General features: G+C 39.6%; 1 protein-coding gene across 1 annotated transcript in view; it reads right to left on the minus strand.

Moving 5' to 3' along the window:
- Positions 1-20,497, minus strand: part of vstm2la (V-set and transmembrane domain containing 2 like a) — a 68,520-nt gene extending 48,023 nt beyond the window's left edge. The window contains exon 1 of the mRNA XM_074682497.1: positions 20,142-20,497. Coding sequence (XP_074538598.1) covers positions 20,142-20,259 — 118 coding nt within the window. The 5' untranslated portion in view covers positions 20,260-20,497. The remainder of the gene's footprint in view (positions 1-20,141) is intronic.
- Between the last annotated feature and the right edge of the window lie 3,102 nt (positions 20,498-23,599).

Here is a 23,599-nt window from a genome sequence, read left to right on the forward strand (position 1 = left end):
AGTGGTGACGAAGAAGAAGAAGAAGGGGAGGTGCAGCAGAGCCTTGTTCTTTGACAATCCGCTCTTACTGAGACTTTTGGTCTGCAAAGTAAATAGAAATAAAAGCGCCAAATGGTGAGCGCTCATAGACAGCTACATTGCCAAAGAAATGCAGGCCTTCAATACGGTTGAAAGCCAGAAATGTTCAAAATGTTTGACAGACAGTACGGATTGACTGGGAAAAAGTACATGTTACAAACAATTCAGGAACTGTATAAACTCCCTTTTATTTAGGCTATAGTTTTTATTGTTGGGGTTTTTTTTTTTTTTGGAGTTTCGTTTTTTCTTTAGAGACAGTTTCTTGCTTTTGATATGGTGTACTCTCTTTATTATCCCATTTATCATAATTACATCAATGAAAAAATGGGGGAAAAAAACTCAAAATAATATTGACAATAATATTGTTCATCGGCAATAATATTTTGGAAAATTATCGTCTAGCAAAATTTGTAAAACAAAGTTGTTGCAAAACAAAGCACATGCGCCCTGAACTGAGTGAGGAAAAACCAAACAGTTTAGGATTTTTCATAAACCATTTCATCTCTTGTTGGAAGTGTTAAAGAAAATTGAGACCCTTGGATGTACCAAAGTTGTTCAGATCAGAAAAAACACTTTGTATGTACTTGTAATGTCACTTCTAAAAAAAAAAGAAAGTGTTTGCATATACACCTTATAGACACTTAATGTAAACTCAGTGTTTCCATGAACAGATATCAGTTTTTAGAAACAGTGATGAGTTTAAATGCAGATCAAAGAGAATGACCATATTTTATTCTTTCACTAATTCAACATCAGCTTTTTCACAAGCCGTGTAGGTCACTCTGTGCTCACGTCATGTGACCAATCAAACGTGCTGCTTGCACTCACACATACACTCCATCTGCCGGAGCAGCTGATGGTAGTAAGCATGTAATCAAACAATCAGAGAAGAGAGCTGTTGTAATGTTTTCAGACATGTGCAAATTTATTTAAATTGCAAATCATAGCTTTTTGTGCTGTTAAAATTTTGAGCGATCCTCTAATTGCACGCTCTCATTACGGGATTACAATTACAGAATTCATGCAGCACGACTTAAGTGACATTAAAATTCAGATATGGAACCAACATTATGTAAGCAGAAGTTCATCATTCAAAAATTAAAAGAACACACTGCTTCACAATCATTGCTTTCTATCATGTATTAATTGTAAAAAAAAATTGACGCATTTACTTTTTATACCAATTCAAGCTTTTTTGGCACCTTTTTATAAGCCCCACATTAAATTTTTCATCTGATCCTAGCCTTCGTCTCTAGATTGTTTTATTTTTTATTGTCATTTGAGACCTGCCAGCTCTCACACCTTTAGTTCTTTAATTTTGAAGATATTTCTGCATTCCCTGCCTTCTCTTTGTCAATAAGACCATACTGTACACATCTGTTTTTGTAGTTACTTTATAAAGTCACTATTATTGTCCTCAGCATAAATGAAGATGTGCGCTGTATTAACATTGAGGCAGCGTCTTTGGCCTTCAGTGTAGCTCATTATATGAATATTACATGCTTACTCTGAGCACAATAGACTTGGCTGATTATTTTCTTGAGTCTCAGCAGTATGTGAATTATGAAATCACCGCAATGGACTGACGAGGCAGCCTTGTAATTGCATTGCTGCATTAAATGTGATTAAAAAGCACTAAGGCGGCTTTTTGCAGTGTCTGCTTGATTCTTTAAAAAATGCAACAAATATGCTGAAGGCTTTTCATTTTTTATGTTTTAATGATTAATTTACATTTCTTACACTCCCTCTGGGGAGCTGGGGCGATGTGTAATGTCACACTGACATGGACCAGAAGACGTACAAGAACGTTGCTCTTTCTTTGACATTATTTAACACCTTTTTGTGGCGTGAAACTTGCTTTTTTTAAGAATGAGTCAAAGAAATGCAAATAATCTCAGAGCTGAGATGACATGGTGAGCAGAATAACTTGTGACTAAAAGATAGAGTTGCATTGTGTGAAAAGAGTTTAACAAATGAGAGGAGGCTCTTCAGGGAACAATGGCACTCCACTAAATGATGTGGCAGCCTGCTGGAGGCTGAGGAGCTCTTTCAGGCTGCAGAATGACTGATCCTGGACCACGGATACATCGCACTCCCCTCTTCGCCTGTCTGCTCCTCCTCCTCCTCTTTCCTCCCTCAGTGAAACTGCCAACAGATGAATCCTGCCAAGTGCCTCCCCAGGAGAGGCATGTGTGTGTGTGTGTGTGTGTGTGTGTGTGTGTGTGTCCCTCCAAATCTAAGAGAGTCTGTTTATGAGTGTGTGTGCCTTTTCACTTTGATGGCAACGTTGGCAGTAATGTGTCTAATGGAAGATAAGCAACACTCTCTCAAACAAGCCTTCACAGCCAAGCACTTCCCCCAACAACATCACGCTGAGTGCAAGAGAGGGGGGCCGCCATCTTTCTGGACACACACACACACACACATACACACAAGCAAACAAATGCAAAGGCAAAGCATGAGAGCGGTACAAAGAGCGAGGGTTTGGATCGTCCAGCTCAAAGCTGCCTTTATCATCTCAAATACTGAGGCTCGCACATATGCATGACACACACACACACACACACACATACAAACACACAAATGGCTTGATAATGATGAGGTTCAGTCAGACGGACACCTCAGAAAAAAGTGGAGCTTTGTATCGCCACGCTCAAAGCTACCCGCAATCATTTCTCCTCTAAAGTATGTCTACAAACACACACGCGCTATCATACACATTGGTGAAGTGCTTTTTGAGAAAGCAAAGGATGAGTGCAGCAGAAGCCACTTATAGCCAAAGAAAGAAGGAGAGTCCTTGACTGCCGTCTGACCTGGCAGCTTGTTTGTGCCGATTGTGAGCAGTGCGTCGCAATGGCGAGAGGGGAGACAGGAGAGGATCCTCAGTTTATTACACACAACACGGCGAGCAGTGACAGCGGAGGGAAGGAAGCAGGAGGAAAGAGTGATGGGAGGTACCAAAGGTCCAAGTCCACATTGTCAAGAACTGAGTACAACACATGAACTGCTGCCACACGTTTCTTCCCAAGGTGAGGATGACAAATCAGCCGGCTTTATCAAACACTGACACCTGGGTCTGCTCATGGAGACATCAAACCAAGCACAGCTATGAAGGGCAGAATCCAAAAACTATAAAATTAACCAAAAGTGGATGAGAACACTTCCTTTAAACCAATCTGTATTCTGCAACAACAGTTTACAAGAGCATCTTCTTTTAAAACCATTTTCTGAAAATGAAATTACCACAAAATATATTCATATAATGTTTAGACCACACTGTTTAGTCTTTACACACTATCATAACTTCTCAGTGAATTATGAAAGTATTATATTTGAGATATTTCATCCCGCTGGGTAAGGTAACTCCCCTCAGCTGCAGACCTTGAAAAAATGTTTTTACCTTAGCAAAAAATAACTTCTGAGAGGCTATGAATCATTGTTTTTCCAGCATTGAAATAAGAAGAGCGCTGCATAACTGGGCAAATAAAATGTTTCAAAGCAGAGTTCAGCCTTGAATAATCTGTGTTTTTTTGTGGAGCTTGTTATTTTGCAGAATTAATTTTTTTCATAATACCGCATCAATTTGTTTCAACAATTGCTGAGCAGTGTAATCATTGTTTTCATGGCTTTATATTTTCATTTTTTTAGTTTTGCTTCAGGCTACTTTGCCTGTTTGAAGAGATAGAAGAGTGGACAGTGCAGGGAGCTGGGCACTAAGATTAAGGAAAGGCCTGGAAAAAGACCAAGGCCGGGAACCCAACCTAAGCCACCTGCTCTGAGGACCACAGTCTTTTTACATGAGGTGCACGGGATAACCATTACCTGTTTTTGGAAAATAACTGTCTTGAATAGAATTTTCTCATGTAGAACCATTAAATATGAACTCCTTGATGCCTGTTGTCGCAAATTTGCAGCATATCCTGTCAGGTCTTGATGCAGCTGAAATGACCTTTGTTCCTAATTATTACCTATTAATTCATATTCTACACATACCAAAGATGGTATCAGATCCACTATGTCACCATATATTGCTCAGGGGATGAACTTCTCATGTCTACATATAATAAAACGTAGTCATAAATATTGCGTTAACTATACTCAAATTTACAATCGCTACTCAATTCAACGTAAGAATGCAAAAACACATAAAAACAACTTTTTTCTTTTTTATAATTGTTAATTAATTCAGGCAGTAAGAGGTTAAATAACCCTGACAAACATAGTTGATATAACTTCAACATTTCCATAGTTGAAAAAAATGAAGCCAATGTGAGAGTCCAAAAACTGCAATTCCCCTAATGTCCACTTGAGGCGGACCCCAAAAATTAGGGATCCTAGTAACAGCCCTCATTAAACTTTAATTTTTACAAAAGGAAAAACACATTTGATTTTAGTCTCCAGATCTAATTGTCTCTTCTAGTATGCATAGGTTGAGTTATTGTATGATTATCTCAAGGCTTAGAGTTATGCATGAGTATTAGGGCTGCCACGATAGGTCGACATAATCGACTACGTCGACGATAAAAATTCATAGACGCAAATTTTAACAGTCGACGCGTCGTATTATTGTTTTCATTGTCGTTGTCACATGGTGAAATCAAATACTAGGGGGTAATACTCATTTGTAACTTCAGTTCACAGCACGAGGTGCTGTGTTATTGGATACTTTAATGGGAAAAGATCACCAAGTTCTACGTGAGGAATACTGATGAGGAAAAATCTTCACTCCCAGAGAGCCCTGTGTGCTGACGGAGGCTCTGACGGAGCCTGACAGCTCCCAGAGTTTAGCGTCTGATAACGTGATTTAGAGAGTCTCCTTCACTCTCTGTTACAGACAGTTTTTCAGGATCTGAGTCACAAACTAGTGTCAAAACTCCCCTAACTTTTAAAAGAGAGGACACTTATCTGATGGATCTCTCGCTCTGAAGCTCACACTGCACCGGTAACACTCAGTGGGGAGGAGGAGGGGCGGAGTGCGCATGAGCAAATAGCCCATGTAAAGAAACGAAACTAAACGTGTTGTCATGGAGAGCTGGGAGAGAGTCAGGCAGGATCATACAGAGAGCAAAGCCCCAATAAACAAATAAACATTAGAAAATAAGCCCAAAGAGGTCTGTCCAACACTGCGTACAACAACTTCATTTCGCTGTTACCTGCTTCATTCATTTAGAGATTTATTTATTTTTTTGTATTGTACTTATATTTTTATGTCATCATGAATGATATAAAGATAAACAATCAAACATGACACAGGGCTGACCAATCAGAGGTGAGAACCTAACTCTGGGTAAATGCAGTGAAAATGCAACACACAGGTTTAATTTTAAAGTTCTGCACATTTTAAAGGCCAAATTAGGTTGAAACACAAAATAATTGTGATTAATCGACTAACCGAAAAAATAATCGATAGATTAGTCGACTTTAAAAATAATCGTTAGTAGCAGCCCTAATAAGTATGTATAGCTTGGGCTGTGACAAGCTATGACAAATCATAGACATGACCAAGCAAAAGGTTCATCATAGGCTGCTCTAAGGCCTGGACCACATGGATATAGATATATTCCTAAACGCACATTTTTCTTTCCAATTGGGCCTCTCAACGACATGAGCATAGTGGTTTCACCCACATAAACAGAGATTTTTTAAAACAGAAAAAAGTGAAGAAATAAAAATTATCTAGTAGAGTGGATCCATGTAGTGATGTTAAACGGAGCTGGTGTTGGCGCTATGATGGTGCCTAGCAACAAGTCACTGCAGCAACAGTTGCCAACAACAAGAATGATAGCCGACATTTACCGTGCTATTCCTGTGTTCTCTGCACTTTTTGCCCTCATAACAGCTCTACAAATGAATGTAATGTTTCTGTATTTGTTTTTTTCAACATGTCCTTACTCTGTTGACTGCTTCTTCCTCCTGTTTTTAACTGCACATGCTCATAACATTCTTCTTCTATGGTTTTCACATTTTGCTAACCTACCATTTATCAGCCAGGCATGGCACTGCAGGCTTCAGAAGCGATTGTTTTCAGTTTTGCTTCTTCGTATGAACAGAAATATTTTTGTGGTGTGGACAGTTATTTTTTTTAAACAAGGACAAAGATATCCGGTCAAAAAAATATCCATATACATGTGGTCCAGGCCTAAAGCAAAGAAGACCTCTACACAGCCAATAAAAACAGTCTTTGGTTCCAGCAGAATTGAATATTCTTAAAACGTGCTACCATGGACTGTAAAAAAATGGACGTTGTTTCACTGCGCTCGAAATGAGGTTGCTGTAAAAACTGCTCCCCTTGGAAACTGGCTGCAGTACAGGTAAAAAAAAAAAAATCTGTCTCCCCAGCCTTTTCAGATGGGCTGTGGTCAGACTGTGGTCAGAAGAAATAAATACACCTTGTAAAAATGTGTCTCAGGCCTGTATGCTGTGGTGATATGAAGATATTATTGGGCTGTATTGTGTTCAAGTTCTCTTTTTTCAAAAAAAAAAAAAAAAAGTTTCATTTTCATTAGTTATTGGAGGTTTAAAACAGGTTTTTTTTGTCATGTTTAATAATGATTAACAGCTGCCATTCTTGTGTAGTTTTTTCGGTAATAGTAAAATACAGTAGGAGGAACAGCCAAGAAGAGATTAGAGTTACACTCTAGAAAGAAAAATATAAATGCTTTTGTCACCCTGCTCCACTCAGATTCTATCAATCTCCCTCATAGTCTCTTCTTCACAGACTCTGATTCGCGATGGCAGCACTTGTGACGGTGTTATTTTGGCTTCAGAACAATACAACTGTAAATGACAGAGCCATAATCAGACGTGGCTAATTTGATGTCAGGTGAGTTGCTTTAGGTTCTTACAAACCAAACTGAGGCGTCACTGAGCCCAAAAATATATTCATAAAGCCCATGGTATTGGTCTTTCAGCTCTTTGCGCTACATCGGATGCTTGAATTATAACTCTATAAAAAATGTAATACATTAAATTAGTTTCTTGTTTTTTAAGTATGAAACACAGTTGTTTTAATGACCTTTTATTATTCCTTTAATGAAATGGTTTATGCCATGGAAATAATAAAATACAGTAAACATATTCAGATTTTAATGAGCTGTTGCAAAGGAACTCCAGCTTCACTTATGAGCTCCCCAAGGCTGGAAACAAAAAATGCTGCGACTTTTAATAAACTGAGGAAATAATTACAGTAAAATAACTGGCTAATCTGTGAAATGTGGCCGGTTTTCCCTGGTGAAAACATCCAGTGCACCTACAACTTACTCATGTATACAGATGATCAGGTTTTGGATGGACCAGAGTTCTGTTTATGTTCATTATCTTCATTTTCAACCTCAACCTCTTTATTTTAATATCTTCATCAGGATTCTCACCAGGCTGTTCATTTGGACTAAATACTTGGATGAAAGTCTGGGTGTCTGTCATCTTTTGGCGCTCCCCTCCCATCACAGCGCTCTAGTTGCTTTGTATCAGCGCTCTGTGTAGTTTCACTGTCTCGTCCTCTCCGTTGTAAATCCCCGTCTCCTTGAGCACAGGCGCAGCGTCTGTCAGCGTATTCACTGTTTTCATGCCCGACTCCGAAAATAGTTTCAGTTGGGCCGGGTATTCAAGCTGTGCCTTTCTAGTCTTTTTCTTGAGCTTTTTAATTACTTCTCTCTCTTGTGTAGTCGTGGTTAAAGTAAATATTCAGTCCTTGGTAAACAATCCACGCTTGACTGCGTGCTTGTTGTTGTAGTTATTCCTTTACTTGCCTGTCAAGGTAGCTGAAATAATTGCTCTCAGGGGTACTGTGTTATCTTTTGGTTTAATATTCAGTTGACAGATAAGGTCAGTCACACACTCAACTTTCTCCTGAGCCTCTTAAACACCAAGTATTCATATTTTGCACCACCACTTTGGCTTCTTTGGGCAACAGAAACGTGACAGATCTTTTCAGCATTTACTCAATATTTATTTTAATTTGCCAGAAACAAGCTTTTCTTTTCATAAGGTCCTTTAAATTAGTTTCTAAATTATGGTACCAGTGTTTTCATTCATGAGCAAGCTCCATGTGTCCCTGCCTCAGCTTGTGGATGTCAGCCAAGATTGTAACCACCTGTTCTCTGCAGTCTTGTGTTTCAGGCATAGACTGTATTTATTTTTTACCCACATGTCCTTTTCCTTTCAGATTTTTTTATTCCTCTTTTGGGAGACAAGGAAGGTATTTTCTGCTCTCTTTCCTGTAACACTGTTGTCACAATATAAACCAAACTGCAAGATGTTTTCAGGTAGACACTGCAGGTATAAATACTTCTCATGACCAGTCGTACACGGAGGCAATAATATCGGATGTTCTCCACAGAGGTGGAGCGAACATGCCTGAGTTGAGTACATATTTAATTTTTGAACCTCCAACAATCTGCTTGTGTTTGAATATTCTGTTCAAGACTGTACCACATCCAACAAGACAAAACCATTTTTAGACTAAAAATTCATTGCAATTTGTTTTTCTGATGCTACAGGAGGAGAGGGTGGATCTACTTCCCTCAGCTCCATGTTTGCTGTTAAATCTCTTTTTGCAGCCTGATCAGAATATGTAAACACACCTCTGTGGGTTAGAGGTGAATTATTTATCATTTTAGAAGCTTTGCAAGTAAAAAGAGGAGAGTTTTTCTAAGTGTTGCCAGGCATATGATTTGAAGCATATCAGATCAGAGTGCTATATGGCCGCCCTCACTTTAGAAAAATGAAGCTGACACAGTGATATGTGGCTGCAGATTCAAGAGTGCAATTTGGGGACCCCTATTCAAAGACCCTTGTAGTCTGTGAGTCACCTCCAGTGAGTTGGATTACCAAGGGCAACCTTTTTAACCCTCTAATTCGAGTATTTGTTACTTCCAATCATTACGATATTTAATCTGTTTTTCAGGGTTTGATTGACTGAGCCACCAAGAAATCTTCCTCCTCAACAGCTTACAGCTCTTGTCATTCGACAAGATGTGTTTCAATTTCAATTCTACAACTAGACCTGGTGATGAATTCTGACACCAAATTTGGGTAAACTCTGTGTTTTTAGAAATGTATTGCTAAAATGTCTTTGCAGTGTCTTTAGCTTTGCAGTGGTCACTGTTATTAAAGTCAGGGCTTAAATGTGTGAAATTTTCCAAACCTGTTTCCCAACACTTAACTATATGAACTGAACTAAAATAAATAAATAAATGAATGAATAAATAAATAAATAAAGATTGAAATTAACCTTGTTCACAGCCCAGTTGAAGAAGTAGTTTTGGTCTTCATGGTTTTTTTTCTGGAGAAACAACGGCATATTACTTTACCATCTTGCCACTGCACTGTCCCTTTTCAAATGTAGCAAGACTTACTGCAAGAATACACAAGATACGTCTCCTGTCGGGTTACACTCTGTGGCATGTTGCCTGTGTATATCACTTCACACCAGCTGCGTGTTCAGTCTGGCACCAGACAGTGGGAGTCACAAGAATTCCCACGCTTCCCAATCCATTAATGAGCCTCTCTTCATTCTTGTTTGGGCTGTAAAAACCTCAAACCTGTACTGTGAAATGATGTGACACTGCTCTGGCATTTGGCTGAAATGGAATTTCTGTGCATCAGCTGTGACCTGCTGGAGCAGGGATGCAGCTGGACCACAACACAGCAGATCCAGTGTAAGTTGACACATTGGCATGAATGGAAACCTGTCCGGTGCCATGACAGAGTGGAGCCAGACTGGAAACGTATCTGGTGTATCTGCGCTGGTAGAGTTACTGGCAGAATGGGGCATGGCTAACTTGACTGACAGGTAAGCATGGTGCCACAAGTTCTGGGCATAGATGAGGCCTCATGTCCACCTCTTTACCACTCTCTGGATAATAGAGGTTAAGGATTATTGACGAATCGCAATTATGTCACGAGCAGGTATAAATCAATCCTTACATTTTTTTAAATTGATTATTTCCCTGTAAAAAATGCAGTGCAGTTCACTAACAGAGGAAAGGCTGCTCCGCTGTTTCTGTACTTTTAAAGAGTGGGTAGTTTACACCAGGGGTAGGCAACCTTTCCATGACTCGAGCAACTTTAAAATAGAATAGAATAGAATAGAATAGAAAATACTTTATTTATCCCCGAGGGGAAATTCAGGAGTCACCGCAGCATTTAAGAAAACAAAAGTAAGAAAGAGTATAGAAAGTGCAAAAATGTCCATAAGAAATTAGATGACGACATCCTGTCCACCACTCTCCAGCCCAGCCAGTCTCCACCTCCACAGGGTCCAGGACTGAGCCTCTCCAGCAGTCCCTTCAGTCTCTGTCTCCTGGATCCTGTCTGCTCACAGCAGGCGAAGCTCCTCCGATGTGTCGCGGCGTCCGATGTCAGCTCCGTCAGCCACGTCCGTGAACAGCACGATGCCGCTGGGTTAGCACAGCTAGCTCATCCATCCCCCGGAGCGAGATCCCACGTTCCCAACAACGATGGATGAAAGGACAGGTCCACGTCGTAACCTCCCAGCTCACATCCGAGAACCAGCACGTCGTCCTCACCTCCTCCTCCTCAGCTCGAGGGAAATCATCAAGCCCTACACTAGTTAGCATTGACATGCTACAGGCTGCTAACAGCTAATTTCGCATGTAAACAATGCAGCCATGGTTACATGTAGGATCTCCAGACAAACACAGGAGAAAAGTAGTCAAAAATACCGCCGAAGCCACAAAAAGTTTGGTGTCCGTGACCGACAATGAACCATACAAAGTGATGATCCACTCCAAATACAAAGATTATGAAAAAGAGACGAAAAAATTACAAGAAACGGACAAAGACGAGAGAGCTGCTGCAACAGGCAGCTACTTGGGTAGCGCCTAGCAACCGAGAAAATGCACTCATGCCCAAAGTGCCAATACTTACTTCTTTCATAAAATCATCAACAGTTGATAGGAAAGTCTCCTTTCACAGCAAAGGGTGCATATCACTCGATCTCTGGATATCTCTGGCAATAAATCCATATACCCTTCTCCAACTTTGTTGTAAAGAACAACTGGAACTTGGTTTGCTTGCCTTAATGACACTTCTAAATGGATGTGATTGCAAGCTAGCAGACTGACCTCCCAAGAGGTTTGTGGTGACGCACTTGCAGGACACATTCACGCACCTGTGACGTCATGATTTTAATTTTTTATGTAATGTTACATTTTTACGTAAGGACATTTAAAGTGTGTTAAATTTCTTGTGAAGTGTTAAAAAGAATACAACAATATAGTTTTAGCATTTATTTATTTTGTCCTCTGTCTCATTGTAATTATTCTCTGAGTGCCAACATAAATAGCCTCACGTGCCAGCTATGGCACATGTGCCCTAGGTTGCCTACCCCTGATTTACACAGTCTATGCTTTATGAGTTTGGCTTCAGGCTTACCTTTATGAAATATATATTTTTTTAATTTTAAGTGTTTTGAATTGAGAAACTGAGCCTGAAACTTCACCAGGATGCTGTAATATCAAGTTGAAAACGTTATATGTGAATAGTGTAAGTTGCAAATCAGCACCTCCATCTTTAAAATGTCAACGATTACTAGTCTTTGCTTATAAAAAATATGCAGACAAAACCAGAGGATTTGTACACGACTGACTCTTAAGACCTGGGACAACGAAGCTGTCCACAGTGCAGAGGTAAGGTGTAGCTATGGTCATAATTTGTCTCCTGTCTGTGGTTTGTCCCGCTCTGCCCTCCAGCACTCATCTCTCAGTGAGGTGTGTATACTGAGGTCAAGACCCAAATACAACAGCTCTACCCACGGCTGGGCACCAACAAGCTCTGAAACTGTCAGCCTCTTTCTTCTTCTCTGACTCAGACATGCAGACAGGGACACAAAGATTAAAAGTTGTTTTAAATCTATGAATTCAGACACAAACGTAGTCTAGATCATGTATTAGAAATATTAATACCACAGCAAGCTGGGCACCCGTTGAGTGCTCTGAATACAATGACCAAGGGGAGATTCAGTAACTACAGAATTGTTCACTCGCCCTGTTGGGATTCTAATTTGCATAACCAAAGTTTCACTTTACAATATCTCTAACTTAGTTTAACCTTTTTACACAGTCTCTCTGAAGCACAGAAGCAGCTGCTCATATAATATGCATCAGTGGAATGCTAGCTTATTTTACTGATGCTCGTTGGAGGCATGCCCATATTAGCAGATGTAAGTATAATTATTGTGCTGAAAATCTCAAGATCAGCTGACCCTATTTGAATTTTTTATGGCAGTAGTTTCTCTGAATTCGCTCTGCTGATAATGGAAGCAACCCCACGGTCGTGTTAAAACGCTGCCATCAGAAGTGAGCTGTACATGAGTGAATGGGAGGCGAGGAGCAGACAGGGACATTTGGCGTCTGATTCTGCAGAACACATGAGTAAACCCCACAAGCTGCTGCTGAATGTTTGCCAGTGATGCTGCATCGGCTACTGTTAAATATTTAATAGTCTAACAGTAGTGTGATGTCATTGCTTTGGTGCTCCAGTTTGCTTTCAGAGGAAGTCCTATTTCCCCTCATCCCTTCTATATTTATCACACAACAACAAACCCAAAGTCTGCAAGGGTTATTCCAGGTGGAGAAGGCGGAGTTGTAAAAGAGGTTTAGCAATCCCAGGCTGTGATTGCATCTGTACCAGACCTGGGTGTACACTCACACATCCTTCTACTATATTCCTCTATATTCAGTCAGCGTGGAGGAGCAGCCGCGCCTGAAGCCTTTTAACAGGGCTGCAGCAGCTATAAATGCTTCTGTCTTGACTGGATGGTAAATGATTCACCTGTTGAATTGGAGAAAAATGGTTCAAATCTAATCTAATAATGGGAGTCAGGATGAGGCTGGTTTCTCTGGTGATGGGGGTCAAAACAGGGTGAAGATACAAAGTGGAGGCTCACAGCTTTAAATATCATCTCCAGGTGAGCAAAATATACCCTTATGTCACTTTGCATGACAAGGAAAATATGCTTTAAACACAATTTATGCGGACGATTAATAAAATACATGCTGTGACATTTAAATGACCATGACAATTACCTACATCTTCTTTAAGCCATGTTTCATTTTGGATGTTTTAAAACCAGTGTTGGGAAGGATGGTGTTTAAAATAACGTTATTGTTTCCCAGTAAGGGCTGGACAATATTAGGAAAAATTATTACTGCGATATTTTGACTCCCTGAGAAATATATTGCGATATTTTCTTGAGTTTACTGCTCTACTCTGTTCAGCTGAATTCTCCCTGAAATCATGATAACAGACTCCGACCTAACTGCCTCTGTCTCTCTCTGCCTCTGTTAACGCTGTTTGCATTGCTTCTAGTTAACCATGTTGATATCTGTTAATTATTCATATTGATCCATAACAATTTTGCAAGTGATTACTCTCACATCAGGTCAGACTTTTTAGTAATAGGGCCTCCTGCACAAAGAGGATCCATCTTTTAAGGTTCCCTCCACAACCAAATAATAAAGGGATATTTATTAAATATGTTCACATGTTGCGTCTCTCCAGCCTGAGTGCAAAAGCCAGAGAGAGACAGCGGGGGCGCCCACATCCAGGCCAAGCAGACGCATTTTTCCTTTTTTTGTAGGCTTGAATAATCTTTTTTCAGAGATGTGAATGAATGAAAAGCAATGTTTAGAGACATTTCCAGAGCAAGCATAACATATTGCATCTGGCACATATTGCGATGGGGATGTTAAAATGATATATTGTGCAGCCCTGTTACTGACGGTGAAATGTGGGGTGGTACCATGCACTGGTATCTACCAGTTGTTATTAGACCTTGCTCACTTAGCCAGGCACAGGACAGGAGCTGCAAATACAATGTTTTTTGTTTTTGTTTCTTTTTTCTAATTTTCCATCTTTGGTGAGGGGGGAGGTAAGGAGGGAGTGGGTGACGGACACAAGTAGTGATGTTAGACTACAATTTCATGGTACAGCAATCAGAGCCAGAGCTCAGGTAAGTGGGTGTTTAGGGATGGGTACCTTTCACATTTGAAATGATATGGTACTGATTCCTGGTACCTGGCAATCAGTATGGGTACTCAACGGTACCAATTTTCGGTACTTTAGTGTGTGTATTTGGAAAAAATATATAAATTATTTTGTTAATAAAATGTAAATTCTTTTTTTTTAACATATTTATCCTTCAATTTATAACCCTGTAATGCTGTGTTCACGTCAAGCACGGAAAATCACCTACTCTTCCACTCCCTCACAGTCACAAGGATGCATTTAGGTGCCTAAGCATGGTACCTTTTGGCTTTACGTGAATCAGTACCTGGTACTTTTGACAGAACTCGGTCGGTACCTATAAAAGTACCTAATTTGGTACCCATCTCTATGGGTGTTGTTATTAACCTCAACAAGCTGCAGACAGCCACACAAGAGAACCTGATGCTACATTGGCAAGTCCAGAGCGGTCTGTCAGGATAAAACTGGCCTTTTCAGGATGGAAGTATAGGCACTACTTAATAGGGCTGGGACGATGTGCTATTCTCGTGATTCAGTTCTATTACAATTTTTGGGATTCTTTGATATTTAAGATTTTTAGGATTTTTTGTTTACTTTTTAACACCAGACCAAGGGAAAAAGTTAAATGATGATAATAATGTCTACATCTACAGATTCTATCAGGAGCCATATTTTCTGATTAAATGCACATCACGTGAGTCAGAGAGAAATATTTCACCCTCTGCTGGAGAAAAGTGGGAACTCTTTCCCAATCTAGTTTATCCCTTTCAGGCTCAAATTAAGTTTTAGTAACAGAAAAAATCAGATATTTGGGGAAAAATATCATATGGGGTAGTTATATTCACATGCAATGCATTTTGGGATGTTGCAAGATTGTAATAAAGCTACCCCCAGGGAAAAACCCAGAGGAGATCAAATCTACTAATTGGCGTGGACTGTATCTATATACATACAGGATTCATCTTGTGCAGTTTTTAATGGAGCAAATTAATGGAGGTTGGTAGTGAGGCTTACATTAAATTGATGCCTTGAAAATCTGTTTTCGGGGTAACCAACATGGGGCAGCCATGTTGGAAGTGGCATAGCTCTTCCAATTGGTGGGATAGTGGGAAACTCTTAGTTACTAATGCACAACTAAGTTCTGCAGTGGAACATCAGAGAAAAAAAGGCTCTTAAAATGTGGATGTGGAGTAATAAGATAACTACGTTTAGCTGTTGCAAATCTGCAACGTGTGCCTCGAGCAGGTTATAAATGAAGACTGAAATGAAAAATTTGACTTAAAATAAGAAAATTCTATTTTTGGACAGAGAACCCCGATTTTGATATTGTCAAACAAAAAATCCTGATATAGTGATTTTTATTTTTTTTCTCCAACCCCTACTAGTTTAATGTCATTGATATTAAAGGCAAGAACATACATGTGAGGTGTACATTATATCCCAGGGCAAAACCTGCTCAAAAATCTGAATTATTTTAAATATTTCAAAGGGTTTTTTAATTAAATAATTCAATTACTTTCCCAGGTAACTAATTAAAACTATGAAGGAGTAATTTCATGACCAATTCTGTTACTTACCATGAAAGGTTTGCCAATTTTTTCTCATTTGCACTCTAAAATCTTAAGTTCTGATGTTGCTTGAAGAAACAATCTGAAGACAATATTTTGAGCTTGTGGGAAGTTGCAATATATATATTTTTTTACTACATTCTGACATTTAAAAATCAAAATTAACATTTTGTTCTGTAAAATTACTAATAAAAGTAAGTAATCAAAATCAAAAGTAAGTAATCAAATTCAAAAGTAATCAAAATAATGATGGTTTTCTTCTCTATTTTGTCTCTACAGGACATGATGGAGGCTGACTGTCTGGGATGGGAAAATCTGGTGCTGTTAAAATGGAACCGTGAACAGAAAAAGTGTCCAAACTTCTGTCAGCTCTCTCCATCTGTCTCATTACAATCTGCCTCACTTTGCAAAGTTTTAGCATCTTATTGGCTAACAGCTCATTTACCCTTCACTGATTGTTTAAAGCAATTGATTGGCTGGGATAATTGCCTTGCTGGATAACCATGCCCTAATTAGGAGTTAATTGAAAAGCATCAATGACTAAAGCTGCGTCTGGGCAGAATTAGACTGGAACATTATGAAGATTGGGTAAACCCAAACTCTTTTTTCCTCCTTCATACGGCCTTTTCTTTTTCGCTGCTGTTCTTTAAACTGCAGCTGGGAGAGCGCCAGTGGAGGAAAAGGAGGATAAATGATGACCCCCACAGGGCTTAAAAAAACACCAGTACAAGCCAAACTTACAGTAAATCCTTGGAAAAGCAGATGGCGGCTTCCTGCTATTCCCTTAGTTGGTACTCATATCATCTATTTCATATAACTCACTGTGGGGTAGCACACTCTCAGCTTTCACCTCATAATTATGAATGTCTCAGTAAAGTGGTCAATTTTCTGCAAATGCGGGTTGAGTTCAGGTGGATTTATCCTCACTTATATCCCTGAGCACTTACCACTCCCATCATACAAATTATACTACCAACAATTTATCGGGCTATTATCTCAGACAAAACTCTATACTCTTGTTTTATGAGCCTAAAACTGGGATGTGTAGCTTAGTTTCATCACAAGGCAACATGAGTTAAAACAATCTCATGCATTTCTATCTTCTAGCATTTTAAATCTCTGGTTGTCGTCTCCTCTTCCTGCATTTTGGCTAAGGACAAGAGGTGAATCTGCACACACCCACTGTTTGAGAATATGTCTCAACACAAGCATGTTATTTGGCATGAAAACAGGTCCTGATGTGTTACCTCATGAGTGCTCCAATCTGCACCAAGCCTTATAAGTCTTAGAGCTCAAAATGGCACCAACAGTAGACACATTTCACATAGCAAAGCATGCTCAGAAGGATAAAGCTGGACAGTATGTAAAACTGTGTGGAAACTTATAGTGGATAGACAAAGTGTTGAATGGATGGTTGGCAGGATGTTTATGAAATTAACAGTGTCAACTGAGAAGGGAATAATGTGATCCATCAGGATGAAATTCAATCAACATTCACATCTAAAATACGTTTAACCAAGTCAAGGGTTAAAATCTTTCACCTATAACCAGGCGTGATCATTGTGCCATAAGAAGATCACATTGCAGGACCATTAACCACTGACTATTCACCTTTAGCAGACAGTAAAAAGGTTACTAGTAGCACATGGATAAGAAGTGAATACATGGAGAAAAGTAAGTAAGTAAAGAAATGTTCACTTGTGACCTCTCTCAATTGACAGATGTTCAAAAAATTAAAGGAGACGTTTATCTTCAGCTAACAAGAAAACCAAGAGCTGGGGATACTTTGAAGGATGTGTATAATATACATCTAATGGATCAGAAGACAAAAAAACTCAGCTGATACAAATTAAATATTTGTTATTTGAATGTAACAATTTTGAGGAGCTACAATGTTTTACGCTGAATTAATTTGGATTGTGATTTGGCCTCAAACCTTTGCTTGTGTCTAAATCTGAAAAAACACACAGCTGTGGACCAGGGGTGGCGGTATACCGGCTTCATTATCGTCACTGGTATATTATGTTGGCACAAAATGAATTTTGCAAAACTGTAAAGCATTGTTACACTTAATTTCGTCCAAGTATTGGTTGGGCTGTGTGAGAGATTTATTTCTTCGGACGTCGCAAAAGGTCACTTTTTTGCCACAGCCATTCTGAAAATAAACCTTTAAGGCCAGCAGCACTGAGTCATAATTTAGGAATCCTAACTTGGATTGATAAAGCTGTAGACTGAAAAGCTGCCTCAAAAGGGTTTTTTTTTGTTTTGTTTTGTTTTGGTCGTGGTTCAGGCTCTGAGTCCGAACTCTCGCCCTCTGTTCTTCAGTCAAAATCACTGCCAACGATCTGTCAGTATCTCTGTATTTGTCTGTTTGTTGTGCGAAAAAACACGATAGCGGCGGAAAAATCACATCAGCGAAGTGTTATGTCTCATGCCACAGCTGTCTGTATTACAGCAGCAGTGTTTTGAGAAATAAAACCTGAGAAATCTTAAGTGCTCCATTAGACAACCTTACAGGCTTCAGAAAATATACAGAATATAAATTTGGGAAAACTCGTAACTTTTGTGCATAAAATGCAAAACGTTTTTCTGTAAGTATTCTTCATTCCTCAGACCCAGTTTGTTCATTACTCTTCCAAAAAGCACATTGTGGGGAAAGGCCTTTTTCTAACCCGGTATTAGACATTTTCCACCTGTTAGGTAGAATGTGTACACTTATAACACAGAACAGAGTCCAAGTCATGTTTTGAAAAGACTTTCCTTATTCTATGTTGGGAAAACTGTGATATAATACCGTTATCGCAATATGAAGGAAAAATACAGTGATATAAATTTTAGGTCATAATGCCAACCCCTGCTGTGGACACCAATTAATCTCTCAGACTCTCACCCACTGACAAAAAAACAACCAACACTGAAAAAAAAAATCAGACTATAAGGATGAGGTTAAAAAAATCTCTAACAGCGAGGGTTTTTCTTTGGAGATAACACAATTTCATCATCACCATTCTCACAGTTAAACCAGTTTCTACCTCGTGTTGGTGGTTTGGGATTTGCAGCTTTGCACAGATTCTCTTGAATCAGGAAGCTCTTGAAAAATAAAATAATCTGGACTGTGCAGGTGACATCTTGAGGTGCAACGTGTCAGAAACTTGTTTATAGAAGTTGACTGTAAATAAGAATAAGAATCAGACAAGAGCTTTAACATTATTCAGGATCACAACTGAAAAAAAAAAGATAAAGACTTATCTGTTGGTAGCTTTTTTAAAATTTAAAGTAATGATTACGCTATTTCTGCCATTGCTGGTGAACAGATAGAACATACAGCTTTCTCCTTTTTACCACCAATGCAGAAGTGATCACACCTGACCAGATCAATACTTGATAGCAATCAATGATGGGTATGACTGTGATAATTCTTGTTATTCAGGTGTTTTTCTGCAGGCAGACTCTGCACAGTGGAGTCTATCTGTGGGATTCAAACTGAGTCATCGGGTTTCAAGGCCGCTCATTAGTCTGTCAGGAAGCATCTGACAGCAAGGCAAAAGTCCAGAAGTCAGAAAAGTTAGTAATTGACCTACAGTTAGACTCAGAGCCTCAAGGGCACTGAGGCATTTAGAGTCTCTGGCTCTCACCTCCCCTCGCTCCACGTCTCCTCCTCCTCCTCCTCACTTTATTTTTCTAACTCAAACATCGAGCTGCCGGCACATCTGTCAAACCCACAGAGTGACTGACACCTGTGGAGATTGGCCAACCGAGCCAAAGTTATCCACACAAACCCTTCACAAACAGTGTGTGTGTGTGTAAGTGTGTGTGTATGTGTGTGAGCCTGCATGACGTAACAAAGTGTAAACACTGATGGCCATTTAGGGAAGTTCCTGCTGAGAAGGGGAGGGGGCGGCTGCTCAGGTGAGATTTCATGGTGATACTTAAAGAGAATATTAACTTCCATCTATCAGCTGACATCAGCTCTGCTTCCTGTCTGCATGAATCACCCACTGAGGAGGAGAGAGGAGGAAGAGGAGGAAGAGGAGGAAGAGAAGCGCTGGTGGAGGGATGCAGCGCTCAGAGGAAGCACAGAGGAATGAGCGCAGAATTACCAAACATCATTTTCTGTTACACAAGCATCAAAGAAGAGTATTTAGTCTGCATACGGTGTAAAGATCCAAATTAATCCAGACTATAAACCCAAGTCTAATGAGATGGATGGACATGATCTGACTTAATGACAGGCTGCTGTATTCAGAGCAGGAATCAAAACTCCTTTCACTGAGGCAGAGAGAAGCTACAAGCTGTTAGGTGTCTGACATGAAGAAGACAACACACACATGCCTGAGTTTATCAGCCTCAGCCTCTCAGCCTGTGTGCATCTCTTTGTTTAATTCCTCCTCTGCATGCGAGCAGATGGCATCACCTCTGCCGTCCTCTCCTCACAGCCTCCTTCATGTCCTCTCCTTCAAAAAGAAACTGAACACAAAGGAAACACTGAGAAGATCTCACACCTACCGTTCCCGGAGATGTGGTTCTCTATCTCTCCGTGTCCAGCTTGCCTCGTGCAGACACTAAGTTGGAGGTAGAGTCCCACGTAATGTAAACCCCTCAGCAGCACCCTGAACGCTCCCATTTCTCTTCTTTTATCTGCGCTCCTCTTTCACATCGGGTGGAGAAGTGTACGAGAGAAAAGGTGTTTTCTTTCTGTCTGTCTGTCTTTCTTCTTCTTTCAAACTAAATCCAGGTGACTTGGTCCTGCTACAAAGCGAGTAAAGAATACCTGTAAGGAAGAATGGAGCGGGGAAGTGGCTGCAGCCTCCCTCTGTGCCAGCAGACTGACTGAGCCTCTGCTTCCGCTCAGTCGGCTCTACATGCGGCGGAGGGACTCTTCCCAAATGGGAGGTGCCGCGGCTTCCGTTTGGGAATATCAGCTCTGAGAGGAATGATATTAGAAATGCGTTCAGAGACTTCAAACTTCTGCTTGTTTCTATCTGTGTGGAGAAAGTTAGCCTTTGTGAAGTTAAAAAGCGTTGTTTCATTAATGTGAATCAAATATTAAAGCAGAAAACACCGACTGTTGTTTTAAAGGGATTGGCCAAAGAAATCGAACTTTTCTTTCTTTCTTTCTTTCTTTTTTTTTTTTAGATTTTTTTTTTTTTAGATTTTTTTTTCTTATTACAAACAAAAAAGTGGATTTAAAAAGATAAATATATTTCACAATTAGTTGAAACTGTGCTCTTATGTAGCCTTCAAAACAACTGTCACTGTCAGCAAAAGTTATCTTGTGGGGTAAAGACATCTACCTGGGAGAACAAGTTACTTTATGTTTTTTAAGTTTTTTTCCCCCTGTTTTTCTTTCACTTTTTTAAAAACTTGTTTCTACAAAGCAATCTTTGCTTGAAGGATAATAACTTGATTTTACAAGAAAATAACTTACAAAGATAGTAGCATGTCCCAACATTTTTGTTTATTTATTTATTTATAATTTTAGACTGTGTAAACTTCACTCTCACCATACAATTATTTTGAATAAATAGCTTAAACAAATCACATCCGCACAGCCTTATAGAACAAGATGAGCTATGGCTCAAAACAGTAAAATTACTGAGGTCGTGCAGTGAAGTGTTTTTCTTCTTGATTTTTTTAAACGAGGTTCAGTCCTTATTGCAGTTGGGCTTTCCTGCTAGCCACATTTTGACTGGTTATCATCTCAGGTGTGATTTCTCTGAGCTTTTGTTTATGTGTCCTAGTATCAAATCAAATAATGATGCCCTCCACCTCTTTTGGACCCCCACAGATGATGTTTAACTCAAACACTGATCCCAGGGAACCAGAAGAGGCTGCGCTGCTGCTCAGGGTGTCGCTGTCCATGGTGCTGAAATGAGGCCTCAGTGCTGATCTCATATTGATCAGTGAAAACATTTAATATCCAAAGAAAAGCTGCAAAATGCTACAGGCTGTTGAGATTTATGGAATGTAGTAAGTACTTTTATCACTTTCATTGATCTCAAAGAGTTTTACACAACAGTAACATGGTATCAGGGAGTATTTCATCCATCTAATACAGCAGAGTGATTTACTGTGTCTTTTCTTTAGTGGACTTAAATGCATCAAAATCCAGCCTTCATCCATAAAGCGTGATGATTTCATGAGGACTGTAATCATACAAGACATCAAGTTAATACCAGTTTGTTATGCTAGTATTCATCTATTCATAAATTTTAAAGGATAACTATAAGTCGTTTTTACTGTTGTTCATGGGCAGGATCCTACCACTGACGTATCTTTCCTTGAAGGAGGATCACTCCTGACTAACTGCTTGCTAACTTTGTGGTCTAAAATCCTAATGCTGGCTTAAAGAAGCAGGAGATGAGAACAGGCAACTTCAGTCCAGCACTTTATTCAAAGCTAGCAAATATGGAGTCGACACAATGATGTCTCAGGGTCAAAACCCCAAAACTAGTGTTCATTCCCTGCCTTTTATCCCCCTGGGGTGTTTCTAAATGTGTGCATGCAGTCCCTCTATGGACAACAGACTTTCTTTCCCTGGGTTTCTGTATATTCTTGGGTCTCTGAGTGAGCAGCTATCAGTCAAGAACAGCTGAAAGCACTAAATCAATCAGCCCTGGTAAAATGGAGTCCTCTTCTCAAGTTGACAGTCAGGCTAAAGTTGTCAAAGGGGCAAAGGTTAGCTCTGCTTTGGCTTCTGCACAAGCTGCAGGCTTCTCATGCCTTATGAATCCTCAAGACCACCAATAACTTTTTAAGATCTAATTTACTTTTATAATCTAAATTGCTATTGATTTGGGCTATCCTGTAGATATTTTACCTAAATAAAGGATTGATAATTATAAATGCAGTTGAACCTCAGTGCGTCTTTCACTGAAGACCATGAAAATCCAAAGACATCAAACCAAGAGGCTCTCAAAGCTAGTTCAAGTTGGTATGTAGGGTTGTCTTTTCGTAACAATCAGAGGTGGTTTTCATCTCAGCTGGGGGTTAAGACAGGAGAAAGGAAAACTTATCATCTCTCCTTTCTCCTGTCTTTCTTCATGAAAATGAGGAGTAGGCAGAGGGAGGGGGTGAGCTCCAGCCTGAACTGGCTCCTCTCACTGGCTCTGCTTCCTGTGTCCTCTTTCCAACACCTCTCTACAGCCTCCTCTCTCTGTTTTCCCCTTTTCTTTAACAATTCACTTGTGGATATGATGAGGATATGAACTGTTGAGGTGTAACTTGAGGATACACAGGTGAAAGGAGGAACCCACTTTATAACCATGTTGCTCATTCATCGTCATGTTTTAGTGATGGGGAACATTAGGGGTCATGTAGTAGAGTGTGTGTAAGTTACTGGTGGAGAATACTTAGATGGAGGTGTAAGGAGCTTGTTCTCTTGGAAAATCCTGTATCCTTTTCCATAGAGTAGGAGAACTTTGTTTTCTCCTATGGTATCTAATTGATAACTTACTTAATTTTATTTCAGACTGTGTTGGTGGTCCAGTGGATTGTGCTCAGCCTTCTGATTTTTCTCAGTGGAAAAACAGAGGCAGGCAGCCCTGCGAAGCTGTGATTTTCTTCTCCCTATCCATTTACACCACTCTCTTTGTTTTTTCCCATCATTTTTTCATCATAGTTATTTGTGGACATCTGAAGACAGACATTACACCTGGAGGTCCATAATCAGTTTCAATCACTGTCATTTAGAGCCCCTGTCATTGAAATGCCCTCGACTGGGGTTCTTTTTTCTTGTTCCTTTGAAATCTTTATTTTTTTTCTGTTGGAGGCATGTTTCAGATCTCTGAAGATGTTTCATGAACAAACTTTGTAGATCTTTAAAAAACAAATCTGGAAACCCAGCTGTTCTCCTTATCTGAATGTTAACACACTGAATAGATTACTTGACTCCAATTACCCTTTAATAAAAGCCATTATTCAAGTCATCCATGTGCTTTTTCAGTGTGGAAAAAACGCTTTCT

This window comes from Halichoeres trimaculatus, unplaced genomic scaffold (assembly GCF_033239565.1).
Source record: "Halichoeres trimaculatus isolate MK-OKI-2021-1 unplaced genomic scaffold, fHalTri1.1 fHalTri1_scaffold_11, whole genome shotgun sequence".
NCBI lineage: Eukaryota > Metazoa > Chordata > Actinopteri > Labriformes > Labridae > Halichoeres > Halichoeres trimaculatus.